We start from the raw sequence: 23,962 nt of genomic DNA on the forward strand, positions 1-23,962 counted from the left end.
TCCCGGATTGCTCAGTTGATTGGAGCACGGGCTCTCAACCACAAGGTTGCCAGTTTGATTCCTTGAGTCCCGCAAGGGATGGTGGGCAGCGCCCCCTGAAACTAAAGATTGAACATGCCACCTTGAGCTGAGCTGCCACTGAGCTCCCAGATGGCTCAGTTGGTTGGAGCACATCCTCTCAACCACAAGGTTGCCAGTTCAACTCCTGGGCTGCGCCCCTGCAACTAGCAATGGCAACTGGACCTGGAGCTCAGCTGTGCCCTCCACAACTAAGACTGAAAGGACAACAACTTGACTTGGAAAAAAGCCCTGGAAGTACACACTATTCCCCAATAAAGTCCTGTTCCCCTTCCCCAATAAAATCTTAAAAAAAAAAAAAGAGTGAATCTACCACCTAAGAAGGAAACAACATTCCAAAGGCCAGATGATATGATGTAAAACAAACACATTTCTAAATAGGGTAGACTCTTAGACAAATACACAAAAGTACTAATTAAAGGCTCAGTTTTACTTCTCACCAGTTTAAGCATCCTATCAATTGGGGAAAAATGTATTTTTATTCAGTAAATACACTCCAAAATCATACCATTGTGTGGTCAAAGTATTAAGAGATAAAACTTTATTTTTTTAAAGCAGTCATCAATTGAAATGACATTTTACAGGATATACTAAATTCAGTATTTCCACATCTTGATTTAAAGTACGATTGTAGTTCTTTTTTTAAAAAAAAAGCAAAATAAGGGAAGTGGAATTAATTTCTTAATAGTGTAGATTCAATTCAAGATAATAATGAAAATAGGTGAATAATTTATGCTTGCAGAACAGAACACTATCTTTTCCCCAAACAGTGTCTTTTTATAATGTCAATCAACGTTCAACTCACTAGAATTAAAAATAAAGTTCCTTAAAATAATCTTTTCAGGAGTTTCTAACTGCAAATCTGTAAAGCGGAGAAAAATTTTGCACGTTTAATAAAACAGTTCATCAAATTAACAGATTTACGTTTTCTGAAAGCCCTTAAAAAATATATTGAATTTCAAATTTATTCACTTTGCTGTTAAATTCTCTTTGAAAGTAAAGTTTTCTCTAGAAGAACAAATAAACGACTTAGAAATCTATGTAGACACAAAAATTCTACAATAATATACTTGCTTTCACACTGGTAATAATTCAGTCAGTTAAAGAGTAACAAATATTCTTTCAATCTTAAATTCATTTAATACAAGTATTTCCAAGCCAAATTAATTCCAAAATTCATGTATAAAATTCTCAATTTTCCATTCTAAATTAATATATATTTCACAGAACATGGCAGGATGTGTGTTCAATTGGCAGAAGTCAAGTCCACGTCCCTCTCTGAATCCCTCCTTTTGTACATGAAGATTCTCACAAACATAAATAACTTTTTAAAGAAAACACTGAAGCAAAATTTTAAAGATGTGAATATTGAAAGTTCTTCCAGGTAAATCAGTAAATATAGGAACAGTATGTCCTTAAAATATTTACAATAATTGGTGTAAGGTTGTTTAAATATTGATCCTTTAAAGAAATCTTGTTATAATTTCCTCCAATAAATAGAGACCTGGCACAAGAATGTGCTTTGTTTAATTTGGCAATCATGATTCTGAGGGAAAAATGTTTACGATGCCATAGCATATACAACACCAAGAACGAACCCTAATGTAAACCATGGATTTTGGACGACAATGATGTCAGTTCAGACTGTAATAAATGTACCACTCTGGTGGGGCATAACATATTGACAAGAGGGGAGGCTGTGCATGTGTGGAGGCAGAGGCACATGTGGAATTCATGTGTGGGAAATCTCTGTATCGTCCTTTCAATTTTGCTGTGACCCTAAAATTGCTCTAAAAAAAAATTGTCTTTAATTTTTAAAAGTTTATGATGGTTAAACGCCTATGAAGATTAATTTTGGACAACACAAATGACCTTTACTGTCTACTTTTAAGTCTAATCAAGCTCCTAGGTCCACAAGGAGGATAATTAAGGGAGGGAAAAGCAAAAAGCGACTGACTCAGTGATTTTTGACTCCAGGGAAGGAGCAAAACTACAGAATTTCTTTTCTTTCTAAAACTTCAAGTGTTGGTTTGAAACTATGTTTTCAATATCAGGTTTGTGTCACAGCTCACCTTTAAGGGAACTGCACTGAAAAGCAACGGGGATGTCACGCATTTAGCACATTTCTGTCCAGAAAGTAAAGAGACTGTGTTCATTATTTGTAAGGTCAATTAGATTCCCATTATCACTATTCTCTAACTTATTCTGCATATGATTTCACAATGGAAAATTGGAATATTCTGACATCATTTATATTATTTAGACTGGAAATTTTGATAATCCTTCAGATACCAGTTAGTTGATAAAACTTTTAAAATTAACCTAACTGAGCAATTATTCACCATTGTGAAACTTTACTCCCTCTCTTCTTCAATATGATCAGGCTAACAATAAACTAGTTAAGTAAAGATATGATACAAGGTCTATAATGTTAAAACCAGTTTAAAATAAGATCAAAATGAATAAGTTCCAATAACGGTGACCCTGGAGAAGTTAAACATTTATGGGCTTGTGACTCAGTCTTTTTTTCTCTGTTTTGTTTGCTGAGATCTGTGCTTTCCTTGTTGTTTATTGACATACCAAACACCTCTTATCTTCTGTTAGTTTGGACAACTCTACCAAGTCCTCTGTAGGATGAACAAACAGGGCACAGCTCAGAGACAATCTATCGGTCACCTGTTGTTCCTCTATTCTTCCCACACTCGTAGAGTCCCACATGCTAGACATGAATCATTGAGCAAACCAGCACACAGATAAGCTGTGCACTGAGGGGAAATGCCAATACCCTGTCCTCCATGCTCAAGGGGTTGCACTGTTACCATTTTTAAAGAGTAGAAACAAGGTCAACATGTAAAACTCCAACACAGAAGAATTCCTTCCCATCTAGGCTTCATCTCTGACATGTCCACCAAAATGCTTCCAGCAGCAGCTACATGAACAGGCTTATTTTAAAAGACAGAAATAAAACGTTCTCTCTAAATCATTGAGGTGGAAATCACTTTCAACAGATTGCCTCACCACACCAATAACAACCAGAAACATAGAAATGAGAAAGCATTTTTTTAGAAGTTTCTACCCTTTGATTACATAATTAAAGAAAAAAGACTCAGTTACATGCGTTCTGAACAGTAATTCTGCAATCAGACTCCTAAAAATTACTAAATAAAAAAATTTTTTAAGTGATTCTTATACCCAAATTCACCATGAAATACAATTTAAGAGCCTGAGGCTTGGGGAGAGAAGATCTCTTTAAAGTTCATAGGAAGAATATATCTGGGTGGTGGATATTAGGATCCCAGATTGTTAGACTGTTAGTTCTGGAAGGACTTCAATCTCTCCGTTTTACAGATGAGGAAATAATGAGTGAAGCTTGACATGTATCTCTTTAGAAGCATAGACAAAGCTGGGACCCATGTCTTGGGAAACATTGCTTTGGCCAAATTGTTTCATATCTTGTTTTTTAGTGAATTTCTTATCACGTTATGGAGGGACTTAATTAACTTAATCTTAATATCTGTCGCAGGCAGATCCTGTCATCCTGAAAATGTCTCTTTGTTTCTGAATGTAGGCTATGTTTTAAGTCTAAAGTTAACAGAAGTCTAGGAGGCTTTGCACTTCAATAGTTGCTCAAATAACTGATGCCTAAAAATTAGACTTAAATCATTCAACACATTTTGTTATAATTAATCACTCAGTGGAAATTAAATTCAAAATCTTTTTTTCTGAAATGAATTAACAACACCTACAGTGAGGTATTATGTCCTGTGACCTGAAAAAACCCAACAATAAACATTTGAAAGTATTTGAACTGCCTGGGCAGAGAATCGACCATGTTACTCAACTTGACCCAGGATACTTTGTGCACACTCCAATTGACCAAACAAATGAAATTTTTGACAAAAAGAGGGACTAGGTAGAATGTTGAATGAACAACCCTATATTGTTATTTCATGTAATTTCTCTATCCAACTTCTTTGTTAAGAACCGTAACATAGAACCCCAACCCTTTCCTCTCAGCATAGCTCACCTCATGGTTTCTATTTCCATGTATGGATGTGAGACGAAATTAGCCAGACTTGCTTTAACCTCATGGAGTGTTTTACAGTGTTAAGAAACAGATTACATACAGGCACAATTTCACAGCCTTCCAGACCTTTTACTTGATTGGGGAGAGGAAAATCATTTTAGTCAGAAATTTGATTGATTGTTAGACAGTGATGTAAGGAAAGGATGGGAAAGTAAGGGGAGTCCCACGTAGGCATCAGAATATTAATAAACACTGATGTCCTGTTTTTATATCCCAGTCTACAGTTCTCAATTTGTAGTAATAGAGTTTCTCACCTGGATAGCTCTGTAAAGGCTGGCAATGCCACTCTCCAATGCCACGGCCATAGCAATAGCACTGGTACCTGACATTATGCACATACTTCTCCCACGAGTCTCCAATTTGATAAAATGTTCGGGTTTCTGAATCCTGGCATTGGTCTAAAATACATACAAGTAAAAGATAAGACTTAAAACTACAAATTTAATTTCAGTGTGATAGAACATTTCATTATTAATAGAAAACTGTAAATACATGGTTAAAAAAATAATTTGCTCATATCTTTCACCACACAGGACAATTAGTGGTTAAAAAACAAAAAAAGGACCCATTGGGAAGAATATTTAGTTTCTAAAAGAATAATATTCCTAAGTAAAAATTCTAAGATTTAGATTTCAGTGTATATTGATATTCTGAATATTAATTTTAGAAAAATAAATGAGATACTGTATTTTACCCATATTAATGCAACCGATTTACGATTTACCATTTGAAGAGCAAGGACAAAATATCACTTTAAACACTTCTTCAAAAATTGGAGGACTTTATTTTACACGTAAATAAATGAACTAGGTTTTAACTGTGAATACTTGCTGAGCAGTTTCTAAGAAAACCTCTCAGGATTTTCCTGCTCAGCGTTGGCAATCTCAGGTCAAACAAACTCATCTGATCAGTTTGTTTTCTTAGCGAGCAACCTGTTTCTTTCAGTAAAGGAATATTAATGGATTACCTTAAAACTGGTAACACAGTTCGTCTAAGGCTCAACCTTCACTATTTGCTTAGATCTATTATAAAGGGCAGCCAAGAAAAATAAAGTATTTGGAGGGAGGTATTTACTGGCAAAATCGTTTGCCCATGTAATTGCACAGTCAGCAAAGGAAAGTTCTCTCTCATGACATGGACTATCTTTATGATTCAGAACCAAAGAATGTATTTTATTTCATTAAAATAAATCTGCATTTGTTACCAGATTCGGCAAAAATACATGACTACCAATATCAAGATTATATATTGGTCCAGGATTAAAAGAAAGACTTTGCAAAGCTCTTTGAAAGCCACTGATCAAAGTCTGGATCCAACTTCAGTCATGTAACATCAAATAGCTCTCCTTATTTGAAACTCTCTAACTACTCTCAGTGGCCAAATCCATCTAGAGACAAAGCGACTTACCAATGGGATCGCACTTCCATCTGCCCCGGCCCTGACCGAAGCAGGTACAATTCAGCATGTGTCCCTCTTCATGACGTTTGTGAAATGTATCGTTCACATTATAAGTGATATCGTCGACAATGCATTGATCTATTTAAGAAACAGTGGAGTGGGTGGAAAACTTTTTTGTTTTACTGATGAAATTTTAAAAAGCTATGCTTTCCAAATTACAGAGTTCCTTCCACTAAATTATCAACACCTCCCATGAAAACAACTTTTCTACTGGCATAGAATAAATATTTTTTCACAGCTTAGTCAGTAATACAACTATTGCACACACAACAATTCTATCTCAGAAACTTGTAAATAAATGACAAAGGTCAAAATATCTACCCCTAAAGAATGTGGTAAAATACCCCTTCTTGTGGAAAACCAATTTTTGAATGAATATACATGTCTTACTTTTGGAAAAGTTTTTGCTTAGTTTATAATGCTCTTTAGATATCTACTTGTTATAATAAATTAGAGGAAGATTAAACATATTTATATAGCACCCAGCATGGTGTGATGGTCAGATCTCTGAAATGGTGGAGGTGGAGAGATATTTGGATTTGGGAAATAAAATGAAATCTGTGGCATTTGTAAAGTTAAAAAAAAATTATGCCAACTCTGTTCTTAACTCTCTGACAGAGAGATCCTGAGAATACTGCTTTCTCTCTTTGGGTCAGCTCCTTCATCTGCAAAATGAGGAGTCGGTCCGTGTGCCTACCTAGGATCCCTTTCATCTCTGCAACATCACATATAATTATTATTACTGCTGTCTACTCGTTGAACACACAAAAATGTTCTCTACAAAAGAACAAGTTCAGGCCAAGGTCAACACGCTAGCTACATGAACTATATATTAGTTCAGAGTTCTACCTAAATCTTACTTTTCACATCAAAGAAATAGAAAAACTCAAATAGTTCCAATAAATCAATATCCCTATATTATATACCTGGATCCCAAGGGGAAAAACCGATCTCAACAAAAGAAATTGGTCTCTCTAGGTGTTTTGTCTCCTTAAATTCAGGTCTGCAAGGATGTGATTTTAGAATAGCAAAGTCTCTTTTCTTTACAGAAATTATCCAGTCGTTTCTAGACATGAATCCACTGGCATAACTAAACACTAAAAGGATCAAATGATGGTGTTCTAGCCTTTGAAGTCAACTTTTTGGCTCAGCCTAAGTACTTACATCCTGGAAATGTTTCAGAATCTTAGAATTGTTGTGCCAGCTTTTCTTAACTGGCTGTCTAAAATGTGAAACTTACCCAGCACAGTGAAAATGATGGAGTGGCATTGCATATTTCTTCTTCTTTTGGTAAAGTACAAGTTTTCACATAAAAGTCTGCCTCCCTTACCCTTTGGCCTCTCATGTTTTCATGAATAAGCAAGCATACCTCGGAGCTGGGAGTAGGCGACACAGGTCCATTCCCCGCGACCATTCCCCACACACGTGCACCTCATCATGTGGCCCATGTCATGCTGTTTATCCCATTGATCTCCAATGCGATACATGACCCCTTCATTGGTTGTACAGATTTCTTCATGGGCTGTTTGGAGACAGTTGAGAAATGTACTTGATAAAGGATCATCAGGTCTAAAAAGGTATATAACATAATCAGTCCACTTTGATTATCCTAAGAGCTCTCTCACTTAGAAAGAAGTCTTAGGTGCCTCAAAGAAATGTCAGTGCTGTTCTAGATGTGTTGAGTTTTGAGTACCAGAGAGAAAATCGTAGTCCAAAGGTGAGATATGTTGTAGGGAATAATTACAGGAAGGGTTAGGGGAGGTTAAACCATGAGGATACCTACACATTCACACAAAGGGTTTGCATTGTTCTAGAACCCTGGACGTGACTACTGTCCCATAACTTTTTGTAGTTCTAGTTTATTCTAGCTCAAAGGGAAACTATGTTTACGGGTAGAACTGTAAACTAAAGTGCATTTCCCTTTTAAGCCCAAAATTCTCTTTTGTTGAAATGAGAGAAATAAAAGGAAGTGTAAGTAGTTTTCTTCTTATGTTTCATTGCTTCACAGTCCTACTTGACAATGCACAATACACAGGTTCTTGTTTCTACAACTGGAAAAATGAAAGGCAATCTATGACATTCTTGAAATTTGAAAATAAATAAAAGATATCGGTACCTTTTTCTCCATTCATATAAACTAGAGCCTCCCACCCCACCCGCCGTTAAAAAAAAGATCCTTTACTTGTCAAAAAACAGAATATTGGTCTTTTTGGTATTTAATAAGTGATAGCGCTTATGCCAGCTAAACCAAAATCATGTGTAAATATTGTAGGTCTGTGACTATTGCAGTCAGTTACCTTTGAAATATTTTAAGCTATTCAGTTGTGCGCCCTTTACAAAAGACAAGCCTGTGCAAAATGTAAATGTCCAGACATTTTTAAAAGTATTCTTTATTATACTTATATATTTTTGGACATTAAATCATATCGATGGGATTTTAAAGTTATATAAATAATTCTATAATTAATATATATGTATATATATATATATATATATATATATATATATATATCTCACATAAAGCTTTTGCTATCTCAACATTAAGTCTTAATGGGTAAAGCAAGAGTAAAGTGGACACTCTTCTGTCTTACTTCATAAATGATTGTCTACAAGGGCTTCCCCTTACCAGCCATGGGGCAGAATCCAAACTTCTGGTCAGCATCATAGTTCTGTGTGGTGCCACACCATTTCATGTTGTCTCTCCTGCCCTCCGAGGTACAGTCAGTGTAGTTGTGGTTGTTGTACAGGAAGGGGAAGTGGCACAAGGCACCATTGGAATTTCCACCTCGAGTTTGTACCAAAACTGCCCACAACAATACACAGATAGGAAGAAAAAAATTACAACTGAGCTTTCCAATGTACAATGGGGAATTACTACAGAAATGTTCTGAAAGCCAGGTTTCTGCAGCTAATTTACAGAATCTATGTCAGAATAAAAGATGTCTGATAATATAGTTCTAAGCTTCTTTAGCGTATTCACCTTCAGCTTGAAAATAGATGTAAATCCAATTTTCACTCTCATTTTCCCAGCCACTCACCTCACCCAAATTAAACGGTCACATTGAATAAAACACAGTTTTTTAACCAGAAGAGAAGCAAAAACACTCAGGCATCCATCCTATGTATTCTTCAGCCCCATGAGATTACATACTAGTTTTAATATACAAGTATATTTAGTTACATCATAATCCCCATGTGTCAGAAATAAATGAATTGGAGGGCTTTCCCCTTGGTGTCACTTCCCAAGGGTACTGTGGACCATGGAAGGATCTTTAACTTGAGTTGGCTCCATGTCTCTGGAGTCTAGACTGAAGAAAAGCGGTATTCTTTGCGTAGCCTCAAGATTAATGGCTAGCTTGCTTGGATAACAAAAATAAGGCGTGAGAAATGGTTCTTTCTCACTGCTGTGTGTTTCCTCCTGGGGATACTCACCAGTATGCTCTGTACAGAAAGAATATTTCTGGTCTTGCTCATAATTGGAAGTCGTGCTGCACCAGAGGTGTCCATCCTGTCGCCCTTCTGTGGTGCAGGAGTAGAAAGTCCTGCCATTGTAGGTGAATGGTAAGACACATGGCTCCCCATTTGAATTGCCACCAAAAGTTTGTGTTACAGCTGCAAGCATAACCAAAAGGGTCTCAGTAAATAGAGCTGCATTTATCTGCCACCGGTAGCTGCATATTTATATCGTAAATGAGAGACTGAGTTTATGCTGCAAATACAGATGATTATCTGGTTAATTTCAGTCAAAATGCATTACTCAGGAAGCCAGGTCTTCTGTGGCTAGAGCCACACCTGTTTCCTCTACTGACATCCTTTGTTACCACCTCTGCTACCATGCCTCAGTTTCTCCATTTCTAAAGCTATATTCATGCAGGTTAATTAAGGATGCTGCTCAAAGGGTAATGGAGACATATGCATGACTCTGTTGGTGGCATAAGAATTAATACAGGAGGTTATTCTAGGGGAAAAGTCAAGTGCACCAATTATTATTGCTATAGTTACTGACTACTACTTTTATAGCCAAGAAGGATGCATTAGGTTGTTGAAGGAAGTTTACATCACAAGGCTCTAGAAATTTGCGATTTGGAGTATAAAATATGGATGATTATAGTTACTCAGAATGCAGTGCTCTTGTCACAAAATTTTAGACAAATAAAGATAATACAGAACAGTTTAATCCTCACTACAGAAAAGAAAGTAGACAGATTAAAACGATTGAAAGAAAATATATCAAAGGTTAATTCGGGCTGTTATCACAAGTGGTAAGAGTATAAGATTTTCCTCTTTGTTCAATCATTTTACATTTTTTGGGGTAAATGAATATACTGACTTTCAAAACCTAATTTTAAAAAAGTTATCAGTACTATTTTTTGAAAAGATAATGCAGACCTGTCTCTTGGCAGGTGACTCCATTGCCCAAGCAAGTGCAAAGCATCTGCTTATTTCCTTGTGTCTTCAGCCACTGCATCCCCACTGAATAAATGACACCACTGTCTGTGACACAGTGACCGTATGGGGCAGGCTGGGGGTGAGGCTGGGGCTGGTAAATGGCCATTCGGACATCTGTGATGGTGCCAGATCCTAAGGGCATGAGAAAGGAAAGTCACAAAGTTGGGCAAGAGAAAATAATTATTTCCTGAAGTCAGGATCTTTAGGGTGCCCTACAGATCATTCTAAAATCCATATGGTTACTCACCTGGAACTGGAAAGAAACGCCCCTCCCATTCTGCATTCGTTTTGGCATTCAGCCTACGAAATAATCCACAAAGTCTACCAAATAGTCTCCATCTTCCAGCTCATCTGGAGCTTCCGGGATTATGTTTTAAAATCACAGACATTATTCCTCCACTCAACAGAGCAGATACCTTCAACAACTCCTTACTCAATCCAGGAAGCTCATGGTCCGTGCCTTCACAATCCTTCACATTTACCTTCAGTCCAGCTCACTTCTAACCGCTTCCTTTCTTGCTCTATGCCTTGCTCTCACTCAGCTGCTCATCATTCCTGTATGTACCCTGTACTAACCTCATGCTTTTCTCTTCACCTGGAATGAACCACCTCCTCTTTCCTCTCTTAGTAGCTTCCAGAAGCCCAATATATCTGGGCATTTCTCTTCCTGACCTTGTTTTGAGAAGTCCCTGCCATTCTGTAGCAGACCTCTTGCCATCTGTGTAACTCTGGGATCATCAGAGGGTGCCCTGGGCAGCCATCCTGGATTCTCAAAAAGTTGCCCCTCCTTCTACATTTTGTTTGTCCTCAGGATTATTTGTGAATCTGTTGTATTTTTTTCTAAAACCAGGCAATCTTCTTAAAACCCCTTTCCTTTCAAGGTAAGACTACAGATGGTGACACTGTTTTCTTCAAACTTTGGAAATCTGTTCTCCTGAAAGCCAGGCCCACAGCAGGGTAGAGTCAGAACTGACGCTAGAACGACTGGCAAACTGAATTCAGCATCTCCCTAAATGATGCTGGACACTAGAACCCCAAGATACTTCACAGACAATGGTTCCCAAGATCACACATATTGGGGAAATAAGGCGTCTGCATTCATACAGCCCACCTGGGAGAAGTCAGAATGCAAATGAACATAAAGATCCTGTAAATGTAGATTCTACTTTGTTTAATCCAGGGTTTCTCAGACTTTTTTGAATAAGGAAACTTTTCAGTGTAATATTAGTAATAGTAATAAAAATAGGTAACATTTATTTAATTCTTACCCCATTTAATGCAGACCACCTCTTTAAACTATTTCAGTAGCTTGACATTCATAATTGCTTCTTTTTTGGGTTAGCAGTAATTTTACTGATAATAATAATCAAATAACTCAAAAATATTATGAAATCTAATCTTGCTTACATTTGTAAGTGCTCAGAGCAAGATAAAAACTCATCAAGAAGAGAAAAATCCAAGCAAGTAATTAATATTTTTAGCTAAACGACTGATTGCTAAGAGGCTAAGCAGCAATGCTGGCACATCACGTAGTGAAAACTTAATCAAAACATATTAAGAATAATAACAGAAGTACACACCCTTCCTTGACTGCCATATTTCTTTCTTCTGATTCTGACCAAAGAGGCTACAATGCAAAGACCTTTCTCTTATATCAGAAAAAATTAAAACTTCCCTTTAAAAGAATGGATACTGTGCCATTCATTCCCACCTCTAGGCCCCCAGTGAATTTCTCAAATTGCGAATGCCAATACATGAAGAAAATGATTGTGCATTATTTTATGGAATGCAACAAAGTTTGCTAGAGCATGAAAACCATACAAAAAGGATTGTTTTCTACAAAAAGAGCTGAATGTCAGTACAAAGAAAAATATTCCATTCTGAAAAAAGAACAAATGTACTTTTTTCCTCTTTTCTAGAAGAATCAAGTAGTCATATAACTCATCCCAACTCTCGTTTCCATTAAAATGCACTTTAGACATATAAAATGTATATACACATGTATGTATGTGTGTAGCTATATAGGTACATATATAGATAGACCTATATCTATCTATACATAAATTATGTACATTTTATGATATATATATATATATAAGTTATGTAGGTTTTATGATATTAGCATTTTTTTAAACATCAATTTGACCTCTTGGGGCTAAAACTGCTTTTTTTCCCTAAGATCCATTTTTGTTTCATTTTTATATAAATTTAAAACTTAACATTAAATAAAGTTTTAACAACTAACAATCTGTAAAAGAACTCAGTGTGGGGGCGGAGCCCCAGAGAGTAGTTTCCAGGCTCTCGGCCTCACATAGACAGGTGCTGGCTCAGGTAGTAAATGGCCAACTGTGATTGCATGGCCATCAGCTGTGGCTAGTTGGCCGTCAGCTGTAACCAGTGAGCCATTGGCCACAATATAACTGCTGTGGCTACGAGGAGGAGAGAGGAGAGAGAGGAAGAATGGGGGCTAGCAAGAAGATGGCGGCTGGGCTGGCAAGTGTGGATGGCGGTTTGCGGACAGTGTGGATCCAGCCTCCAGTGAGAGTATAGTGCCGCCAGAGAGAATATAGTGGTATGACTCCCCTACCTATGGCTCCGTGGGTGTTCCTTTTCGGCCTCACCATATCCTGCGTTCTTGTGTGGGGAGCGGGAGCAGAGACCCAGCAGGCTGCCCCGCACGACAAATGGCGCAGCGAGCAGGGTCTCCCGCATGACACTCAGCTTACTAGCCGAAACATTACAAATCATCCTTAAATGGCATGTCAGGGGAAAGATGGATTTGCAGAAATATTTTTGGGAACATTGTCCCGTTTCTAGAACTCCCCTTCTGCGCCTCACCTGTGGATGTGGTCTGCAGAGATGCGTGCCTTTCACACTTCCACTCCCCTCTGCCATTGCCTGTGCAGAGGCACTGGAGCAGGTTCCCGCGATTATCCTTCTTGCTCCAGGTATCTCCAATTCTGTAGGATGTCCTAGTGTCTTGATCATTGCATCTATCTGTGTTTGAAAGGAGTAATTTAAATATGTAAACCAGGTCAAGTTTGTCAAACACTCAATTCAAACCTAAAGCAAGAATCTAGTCAAGCTTGGCAAGCTATTTTTTGGTAATATGTTTATATTCAGCTGTGGTGCCACACACGTTAAACTTCCAAAAAATGGGATTACATTTGCTACAGCGGAAAGAAAGCTGCATGATTTAGTCTAGTTCCACTTCTCTGTTTGCCAAAATACTTTTCTGTCATCTTTCATTCATTTTATCTTTGTATAGTTTTCACATTGCTCCTTTGACCAAATTTATTCTCTGGCTTTCTATCTCCCTTCTCTTTCCTTCTCAGGCTCTCCCAGTAATTACTGTATATGACCTGCCTTTCAATAGAGGACTTTCTGTAGAAAAATAGAAACAAAAAAGAGGCAAGTAGGTTTCAAAAGGTCAACCACAATTGCCCCAAAGAAGCTGTGAAAAGGTAGCTGCATCTCTTTCTTCATTAGTTATGTGAAAAATACAGGAGACAACCAACTTCTTTGACTAAAATGGTCTCTGCTTCCTCCTACACGCACCTGTTTGAAATCACTACCAAAAACGACCTCTTTTGAATTACTCAGTGTTAACTCTCCAATGGAAAAGTGGGATTATTAAAGTGAAATTATAATTTATAACTAGATCACGAATAGTCTATGTTTTCAATTATCTGGCAAATATATTGTTTCAATTATAATTACGGCTTTGAACATAAGCCACAATGTGAGTGTGGCAGATTTGATTTGTGAATCAGAAAATCACTGCTTTGGGTAAGAAAAAAATAGACAGCTGATGTAAATGCACCTAAATACACACCCACACTCACCTTACATCAGAATGGAGGTTTGAATAAATATCCCATGATGGGTTACTGCTTTTTTCCAAATCCCCAGCTAAAAGTATTATCTTCCCCTGAACCTTCATAGCACTATTTTCAGTATTTGTTTCACAGTCCTTAATATTGAGCTTTGTAGAAGATGAATATAAAAACCTTTTTCTTCTCCCTGACCTACTTACTAAGTGCTCTTTGAAGACAGGGCTGACGTCCAATTCACTTTTGCATCCCTATACCATCTTGTACAAAGTAGGGACTTACAAAATTTTATAAAATAAATGACTTTCCTTTGAGAAACTTTTCCCAACTTGCTGTTGGAAGAGTTTTAAATAATAGATAAGAGTCTGAGTCAGACACCTAATTTGTCTTAAATTAAAACACTGCTAACAAGGTCTTGCAAGTCTGATGATCATCATAACACGTTAAAAGCAAAAGATCTAATGAGCCAGCTTGTTTCTGGGAAAGATTTGGTCAGAATTGTTATCACTTTCCATGAGAGACTTTCGTTTTTTTGTTAGCAAAGAGTTCACATTTGGATGATAAACATTTTAAGATGGTTAAATATCTTAGGCAAGAAAATATTTAGATTTGACTTTAAATTTATTTATAACAGTAACAGCTAATGGCTATTTTGCTTCAACAAACTGTATGGTTGCTATTAGTTTGAAGTTTCAAAGAAAGAAGTCTTGAACCTCTAAGGCGACAAAGAAGGAAGGCCTCAGGGAAATCTCAGGGCCTTAGGACCAGCTTCTTTACAGGACTAATAAGCCTATTTCGGAGCTTTGGGTAAGAGATGCTCTCCTTAACCCTAGTATAGACGCATAATTTTAACCAATGGGATAATTACTTTTTATTTTCATCAGTGTTGCTTATGTGTATATCTTATTTAAATTTGAAATGTGAAAGGAAACCTAAAACTTTAGAGCTTTGCTCCAATTTATGCCAATAGTACCCACATGGCCAAAGATTCATTTGCATGTTATTTTAATGATCTTTGTTCTTAATACTTGGGAAAATGTTTCAGCAATGATTTAGATAAGCATTTGCAACTAATCTTCATGTCCATAGTCTGGTTGGCATTTAAATGGATGTTAAGGTTTTTTCTTAGTAGCTGATGGTCTAAGTCCTTATTGAACTAAGTTTTTGTTTTGTTTTGTTTTAATTTAGTCTTCTTTGAAGAAGCATCACCAGTTGGTTATGGACTTCTTGTTGAAATCCAAAAGTTACCAAAGCACGTTGGTGTATTGGGGGTGTTCTAAGTGACATCACATTACACTGAGGAATTCAGAAAACAATACCTGGACTCATTTTAACAGAAAGACCTAAAACATACTTCTAGAGGTACAGGTGATGCGTCCACTGCCTTCTCCCAGACAAGTACAGTCCACCATCATCCACCCTTGATAGGGCTTTTCCCAGGTTTCCCCAACAACGTAGGAAGTCCCAGCAGCATGATCAAAACATTTCTCAGCTGTAGGAAAAGGTGGAGGAAAAAAAGGGGTTACTTTAAATTGTGCAGCCTCCCTATAATTTAAAGCGTATTGTGTAACCAAAAATCCAGCCACATGTTTTTAAGTGGTACTCTGTTCAAAAAGAAAGGCATGCCCTGTAACTAAGCACACTGTAAGTAACCAAAGAGAAAGAAAGCTCAAGTCGAGTTGGCAGGCAGAAATTCTGTTCCCCTAATAAGTACATGGACTGTGTAGTTTCAGCTAGCACCATTCTTCTTCACACCAGTATTTTAAGTGAAGATCTATGTATGTATCCAGTCTGTGGGAGACTATGCAAAACTCCAATCTAATTATGAATAACCAATTATAAATGCCTAAAAAAAATGACAGGAAAGCATTTAAAAATTGGATTTCTGTAAAAACAAATACAATACAAAGCAAAATAAAAGCTTCTCAATTGGAGAACAAGAAATAGAGTAAAATTGATAACCAGAAACTTTTAGATTTCTATCTGTAGAGTTCAATTGAGGATTGAGACCAAACAAAACTCAACAATTTTTATTTAAAAAAGAAAAAAAAACTTATTAAGGTTTGACAGAGCACTCACAATTTTGTGTTTCAGTCCAGTGTGTACCAATAAAAAAAGTCAAAAGTATCATATTTTTTTTTCTTTTAAATAACGTCTGTCTTGACCAAGGAAAAATCTGAGATCAGATTTTAGACAAAAGAAATGAGTTCTCCTAAATCTTTCGACTCTATCTTGTGCTTCTGAAACAAAATTAAGACTTTATACAAGGTGAGTACTTTCTGAACTGATTCCTTAAGACTATGGATTATAAAACATATCATTATTTAAAATAAAATTCCCATTTCATTATTTTTTGAATTGGAATTCAGATCTCTTGTCCATGCAGATTTTGGTTCAATCCCACCTTTGACTGCATTCCCACCCCTTATGCATCCCTAAGAGTCACCCACCTATGGGCTTGCAGGTCCATTCTCCTTTCCCATTACCAAGACACACACACTCTAACATGTAACCACCAGTCTCATGTGGTCTCCTCCAAGTGTCGCCAATCTTGTAGGACTGACCCCCTTCGTGGCAGCGGTCTGTTCAAGATAAAAAGTGAATGTTAAAGTGGGACAGGAAATATTTTTTATTTATTTATTTATTTATTTATTTTTAAGTAAAGAATAAGGTACTTAGGTTAGCCAAAGTAAAGTCACAGAAAACAGTTCTGGTCACTTGGGGTCACTTGACTAAATGTTTTGTTTAAGCACAATGGGAAACCACAGAGAAAATTGAATGGCAAAGAAAAAGGTCATAAATCCTGGTTCCCCAGAGGGATTACAGGAAATTGGGTCCTAAAGCAGAAAAGTAAGGTTGGTAGGCATGGCCTCCACTTGTACATAGTAGGTTAAGCCTGAGACTAATTCAGTGAAAAAGCCATATCACATATAGTATTTCCGCTTTCAGGAGTGTGGAGAGTCTATATTTTATCCTAGGTTAGAAATGTCATTTCGGCAGAAAGCAATAGATGTACACATATCAAGTGTGGAAATCTGGGTACTTTTCTAGGCTGTTAAACACAATGACACATCCAAAGGCTAAACTGTCCACTAGATTGTAAATACTATGGACCACTGACTTAAGATTTGCCAATAAACTTGGATAAACCCCGGCATCAAGTATGGGGAAGGCTGATTGCGCCTATTCACAAGCGACTGACGTGTTCTTTTGAATAGAAGCCTTTAAAGTGACTTATCCTTAAAGGATGGATTTAAAAAATAACAATAAATGCTATATTAATAGAATCTATTGGTAACACAGTGAATCATACTGGAAAGAGTGCCTGAGCTACACTAGGATTCATGAATCAACCCAGTCCCCAAAGTACTCTGGAAACATTATTAGACTAATCATTTCATATTCTCCCTGGGAATAGAGAGATCCGCTTCGTGGGTATAAACTATTGGTCACAAAGAAACCAGACTATTTCTGTGGGATGCAAGAGTTGTCCGCATTGCAAACAAGCAGAGCAGTCTGTGCAATGGCTAATTCGCTCTTCTTGACCATCTTCCCAGTTACTGCAGATAATCACATGATCTGTCTGGCTCGAAGATGCCTCTAAGCACATATGTCTTACTGGAATGGAACCTAGGAGATCCACTTTGATTACCCTATGTCTACACAGACAGACACACTCTTAAACCCACACAGACTAAACACTGATTCTACCTGTGCTCAGCACCATCTTCCAGAAGCACAGGAACCAGTTGGGTGACCACATGAGAGTAGCTAGTCACCTGGGGTAAATCCCCAAGTTAGGAATATCCGATCATGGATAACAGAAAGTGACGGCGACAGCAATGGAGAAATTCACATGTATGATATTTTACCATCATTTTACAGAATGTCTTTCTTACTTGCAATGGTGCAGCTTATTCTCCTTCGCCCAGCCCCAATGCAGGTACAGTCCCAGATCATGGAGTCTTTAGGGCGCTCGTACGTGTCGCCCACCCGGTAAGTGTTCCCAGTGTACTTGTCAAAGCAAGTCTCTTCGGCTGAGAGGAGAAGGAAAGTCCACGTGAGCCTCACATATGGTAAAAGCTTTTCTATCCCATTAACTCATTCGAAGGAAAACTCACTTTTCCATTCTATGAGTAGCACAGGACAACAGGAAGTTTTAAAAATTGAAGTGGGAGACCTAGATTTTATCGTAGATGCCAATAAAACCTCAGCTTTTTTGAACTCTGACAAGTTCTCTAATTTTCTGTAAATTAATTTCTATTGTAAAGGATTCTCAGGCCCTTAAGACAAAGCCACATGAAGCACTCCATTAGGATCAGCCAGATGTGTGAAGGAAGGCTTCAGATTCATATCTCTGACTCAGAGAGACAAACCAAGGTCCACATAAAAAGCAAACAATTTGACGAGCCCCACCCCCACCAGCACAGTCACTTGTTAATCCTACTGTTTCCATTTTAGCCTCATCTGTGCTTCTCTGTAGAAGTTGCTATAATATATAAGACACATATCGATGGTTACAAAGGAATGAGAACTTTGAAGTGGTTTTGTGTAAAACAAAAAATTCATTTTACAATACAGGGCCTGAAGTGTTTTCTGGCCCATAATCTTACAGTTTAAGATTTGCAATTACTTTCTAATTAATTAAAATTTATATGCAAGTGTTTTTGGAAAATCTTTCATTTTCTCATCAAAACCTTTGGGAGAGTAAAACAAGAAAGAACGACTTGGGGATACATTTGTCCTTTTGTTTTAAAGAAGAAAGCAGTTATTAGCGTTTTAAAGAGGAAATGACGGCTCATTCTATTGGAAAATGGTGTATGTATTTTTACTACTAATGCTAAGTTTAATTAACAAGCACCACTTTTCCATCTATTACAAGATGCTAACTACCAGGCTCCCCACCACTTACCTTCAGGTTTACTCTCACAGTTAAAGCCGCGGCTCCCTCCATAACAGGTACAAACCAAGGTGTTGCCCAGGTAGGTGCGTTCCCATTGTTGGTTTATCTGATAGTGATTCCCATTGTCAAAACAACCAGCTGTAAACAATTGAACGGAAACATTACATTTGCATTGCCCCTTTTCCCAAATTATAGAATTTTTGTGCACAACTAAATTGATGAGCCTAAGCAACAAATACAGAAAAATAAGTTAATCGTCAGAGCACTAGGAAAATTGAAAGCAACAGTCCACTAAAATGTAGCTATAGAAACTAGCTAGAGAGTTAACCACAATTTATACATGTATATATTTAGGTATTCTTTTTTCCCCTTTCTTTTAACTTAGCTAAATGTTATCCAATGATGTCATTTCCATCTGGCCAGGGGTCTACATCAAAGCAGTGGAAACATTTTGAAGAACAGATAACTGGAATTACATTTTAAAATAAGCAAGGAACTTCAATCAATGCTCTGCTGGGGAAATAAGTCAAGAGGGCAACTTTAAGCTGCTTCCTTTAGCCAAGGCAAAGGGAGGGTGTGTCTTTGGAAAACTGCAAGACAAATTCCGATCTGGGTTCTTGGAGAAATGTCCTGAAAGGCCTGAAGGGCCCCAAGGCCATCTGAACTAAATCACCTCTTTCGAGTTAGTAAAGAGCAACATAGCTATGGAGCCACCTTCTTCCTACCCCCATTTTGAAAATATTTAACCAGTTACTTAGTACCACAAAAAATAGGAAGGACCACACTAAGCCCAACTGAAAATTTAAAAGTGCACGTTCTTTTTCTCTATAAAGACAAGTTTCAATGAACCCACAGGAGGACGACCTGAATGAAGAGTTGTTAAGAGCACAGCAGGACATCGCAGAGCCCCTATCCTCCAGTGTATTATCTTGTCCTAGGCGCTCAGAACCAGCCTTCTCAAACCAAGACCCTTTTGTGTCCACAGCCGGTTTCTCCCATTCAGGCGTGCACACGTTCCACACACACGCGCGCGCCCGCGCGCAAAACTTCAGCCACAACTTTGGTTGGCTTTATGGTCGCATCCCTGCAACAGCTTGTTTCAGCCCGGCGGTCAATACTCACGCTTGCTTTGGCTGACAGCCAACGGGGACTGGGGCTGAATGATTTGCTGAGACTGCCTCTTGCTCCTCCAGGCTGCAGGCTCCGCTATCCCCAGGGACAGGACGCCCAGCAGCAGCAACCCGGGGCCCGGACCCCCGAGCATCTTGAGACCGTGCGGGGAGAGATGCCCTCACCAGGAGGCAAGTTGCCACCAAGTTTGGTTCCCTTCGCAACCTGCGGGAGGAGTCCCTTCCAGTGCCTCCTGGGTTGAAGCCTCAACGAAGGTAGGGGTCAGAGGGTGGGGAAAGGGAAGGGTAGAGGGACAGAGGGGAAGGAAAGGACGAAAGAGAAGTAGTGGCTGCAAGTCCCGGCTCGCGCCTGGGGTCCCCTCTCCTCCCACGGTACAGCGCAGCCGGCGCGGGCGGCCGAGCCCGGACAGCTCGGGTTTATATGGGACGGTCCCCTCCCGCCCCCCGCGAGGCCCAGGGCGTCGGGGAGGAGGGATCGGCCCGACTCCCCCCACCCTCCTCTCGCCGCCGCCGCCGCCGACTGCGACCCGATTGGCTGGGGCTCCGGGTGACGTAAGGGGGACTGTGGGTTCGCCGCGAACAAAAGAGATGCTGATCGCCCGCCAGGATTGGGGCTAGAGAACTTTTTTCGGTTTCCTTTGCGGTCGTCCAACTTTTTTAGGGCTGAGGGGGAGGGATGGGAAGCGGCTGGAAAAGGGTAGAGAGGGAGGAAAGGGAGGGGCTGGAGTTTTGTGGAGCGAAGGGGTTGCAAGGCCTCCTCCTTTCCCCCTCCTGCCGCTTCCCCTTTCTTTCTTATTGTGGGGCGGGGGTGGGGGGGGGTGGGGGGGGAGGACATTTCATCATCTCTGAAAAAAAAAATCTCTGCTCTCTGGAGTGTATTTTTGGGGAAGGAAAAAAGCCATAAAGTAGCCACCACCTTGCAACTGTAGGAATGTAGACTTTGCAGTCCCAGGGCGGGGCTAGCCTTCTCCTGTTCCCTTTCGTTAGTCTCCTGTGCGCCGACTTGGGACTCAGTTTCTTTGCCTTCATAGCTTCCTGTCCTAGACGGCTCCTCTTGCAAACGCTATACCTGCCGGGTGCTGAGGAAGTGCTAGCTGTGGAGCAGAGGGGGAAAGCAATCCTTTAATGAGCTTCTATTAAGTGCCAGGAGTTCCGCCGGGCGCCTGGCGGAACTAGGGGAAATTCAGAGAACGAGGTTTCTTCGGAAAGGAAAAAGCAGTTTTGCTTTTTTTTTTTTTTTTTTTTTAATGTGCAGCAAAGCCTTCCTTTCCGGGGTATGGGGTGCCCGTTTCCACTGAAAGTGCAATCAGTCGTGATGGACCTGAAAACTGGAAAGTTGGACCGTCTCTGGAGATCTTCGTGCCGCTGCTCATGTTCACCGTACCCGTTAACACAAAGCAGAGATCTTGTTGGAGTCGCTGAAACCTAAGACCAGACCATTTCCAGTTTTGCCTTCTCCAGCCCCTTCCTTGCTATTATTTGGCATTTTCTTTCTTGTGGCCGTCAGTTACATCACAGAATTCCCTTCCCTCAGCCCCGCCGCCAATTTTTTTTTTTTTCAATTATTATTGACTCCAAGAATATGGAAAGTTCCCATTTAAGATTTCTCTGCCTTTTTCTCTAAATTCGGAGGGTGGAAACGGAATCTGAGAAGTGCTTTAACATTTAGCAACTCATCATATCAGTCCTTTTTCAGGTAGACAAGTAACACTTGCTTTTCAATTTCTTCAAAACGAGTCCTCAGCCTTCTTCAGTAATTCCTGAGAGATCCAAACTCAGATGTTTGCCTTCTAGTTCTGCCAGCAGTGCAGGCTTCTCGTTTAGTTTGTGAGCCTGTGAAAGCTACTAGCAAAATGGGTTTATTTCTGCAAGTACTTGTTATCTCCAAAAGTTCCACCTTAGGTAACTGCTATGGGTTAATTCAAACTCTGTGGTCTACAAAATGCCCAACACATCCAAGACACAAAACTAACACTTGTTTTTTTATTAATGTAGGGAAATTTTTTAAAAACAGCAAATATCAGTTTCCTACAAGTAGTGTAAAATAACTTCTTGAGTTTTTGTGACCAACATTTCAAGTTGAAAGAGTGCCATGGATTTCCCCAAATTTAAAGTACCGTCTAGGTTAGAGTTTTTTTGAATTTCTCATCATCACTTGACAGAACAGTTTTCTCTTTCAAATATAAAAGGGCCTCTTGTAAATTCTTAGTAAATTTCTGGGAAGCTGGGTGTTCCTCCCAGAGGTAAGGATACCTGGAAATCAGGATGCAAGCAAGATAGACCTTAGGCTAAAGCTTTTTTTAAAACACATAGATTCTGGAGGAAGGAAATAAGTGGTTAGAAAAGTATTTTGTCAGCCCAAAACATGATAGTTTAAAATATTTACTGTACTCAAAATACATTAGAATAATATACATATGAGAACTTGGAAGAAAAAAACCCATCTTACATTTCAGAAGAAACTTTTATATTTCAACTTATTGAAATGTAATTTGCTTAAGGAAATGGTATATCTCTAATGTCTCATAAACAAAAATTTAATGATATTTAAGTGAATTTTATAGGAATGCTTGGAAGTTTATCCTTTTACTTGAAAGTTTTTTGTGTGTGTGTGTGTTTTTTAACTTGGGAGATAGGGACATTTTCTTAGTTAAGATAACAAGGCTTTGTTCTTTCATTATCAAAATACCTTATAACTATGTAAGTCTGTTATCTCTAACTAGAGAGATAATTAAATCTTGAAGACCACCTGACTTCGTTCTATCTCAACTGCTGTGTGTAGTGTCCAAGGTTCCCTTCAAAATCCTAAAGACTATTTTTGACGGGGGGTGGGGGGTGGAGGGGTTTCTGTAAACAGTATCCTTTTACTTGTATGAAATATCCTTGGATTTCTTTTTCTTATCTCGATTTGGAGAGAGAAATGTAAGCAAAGATACAAAAAGTAGATTCATAGGTGTCTGGGGCTAGGACCGGGAACAGGAATTAATGGGCACAAGTTATCTTATTGGGGTGATGGAAATAAATATTCTAAAGCTCGATTGTGATGGTGGCTGCACAACCTGGTAAAGTTACTAAAAATCATTGAATTGTACACTTAAATGGATGACGTTTATGGTATGTAAATTATACTCCAATAAAGTTGTTTTTAAATACTTGACTAAAAAGTAGTATTTCTTTACTTGTTTTCACTTACACCATCTCCTGAATTTGTGTCAAGGACATGCTTTCCGGTGGCCGCAGCACACACAAGGTGTCCTAATTTCTTCATTTTTCCAAGAGGAAGTTTGCCTTTAATACAATAGTGGATTCTTTCTTCTACATTAGTAATTCCTTACAAAACCTACTATTTGTGTGATGGCATGTTATGTGGTAGACACAGAACAAATCTTCATTTAGGACTGTGAGTTGTTTTTTTCTTAAAATTGCCATGGGGATAAGATTTTTCCAGAACTCAAGTCAACTTAAATTTTCAGTAACGAAAAGGAGCACATAAGTTTGTAGGAGGGGTTGGGAAGTGTTATTTGGATGTTTCATTATTTGAGAAGATTAGTGAGGAGCATGAAGAATTATGGAAATCTGAATCCAGTTGACTTCATTTGAGTTTGAAGATGCTGGTTAAGCACAAAAAGAATTTATTGGATCTAATTATTTTTAAAGGATTGGAATCAAAACAATTTAAGGGATAAGTTTTAAAAGGCAATTATTTCCATGTTAAAAAAAATCGGGTTTCCTTTCAGAGTAACAAACACATTGCAGACAATACTCCTCCTAGCCAAATCCCCTACTTGTTGAAAAGAATAAAAACAGTCTTATCTCTGATAAAAAATAACTTCTTGATGCCATTGAGTTGCACTTAGACGCAGGTAGCCTGTTTTTCCTGAAAACCTTTGGTTTTTATCTTGTTCTTAATCTCTTGCAGTCCTCAGAGAGGCGGCCAATGGCTGAGTGACCTTTGGAACTTTCTTCCCGTAAGATCCAGGAGTATCTTTTTTCTGTTTCATGGCCTCCTATAGGTAGGTTGGAC

The 23,962-nt window shown here is 38.5% G+C and overlaps 1 protein-coding gene across 15 annotated transcripts in view; it reads right to left on the bottom strand.

Annotated features, from left to right (window-relative positions):
• Nucleotides 1-20,332, bottom strand: part of FN1 (fibronectin 1) — a 67,107-nt gene extending 46,775 nt beyond the window's left edge. For all 15 annotated transcript variants that reach the window (XM_019727039.2, XM_019727037.2, XM_074312881.1 and 12 more), the window contains exons 1-12: nt 19,931-20,332; nt 18,818-18,946; nt 17,805-17,942; nt 16,356-16,487; nt 15,260-15,397; nt 12,911-13,069; nt 10,013-10,204; nt 9,056-9,235; nt 8,250-8,426; nt 6,993-7,145; nt 5,573-5,701; nt 4,420-4,563 (exon numbers count right to left, since the gene is read on the bottom strand). In XM_019727039.2, coding sequence (XP_019582598.2) covers nt 4,420-4,563; nt 5,573-5,701; nt 6,993-7,145; nt 8,250-8,426; nt 9,056-9,235; nt 10,013-10,204; nt 12,911-13,069; nt 15,260-15,397; nt 16,356-16,487; nt 17,805-17,942; nt 18,818-18,946; nt 19,931-20,072 — 1,813 coding nt within the window. In that variant the 5' untranslated portion in view covers nt 20,073-20,332. The remainder of the gene's footprint in view (nt 1-4,419; nt 4,564-5,572; nt 5,702-6,992; nt 7,146-8,249; nt 8,427-9,055; nt 9,236-10,012; nt 10,205-12,910; nt 13,070-15,259; nt 15,398-16,355; nt 16,488-17,804; nt 17,943-18,817; nt 18,947-19,930) is intronic.
• Between the last annotated feature and the right edge of the window lie 3,630 nt (nt 20,333-23,962).

Source organism: Rhinolophus sinicus, linkage group LG01, assembly GCF_036562045.2.
Source record: "Rhinolophus sinicus isolate RSC01 linkage group LG01, ASM3656204v1, whole genome shotgun sequence".
Lineage (NCBI taxonomy): Eukaryota > Metazoa > Chordata > Mammalia > Chiroptera > Rhinolophidae > Rhinolophus > Rhinolophus sinicus.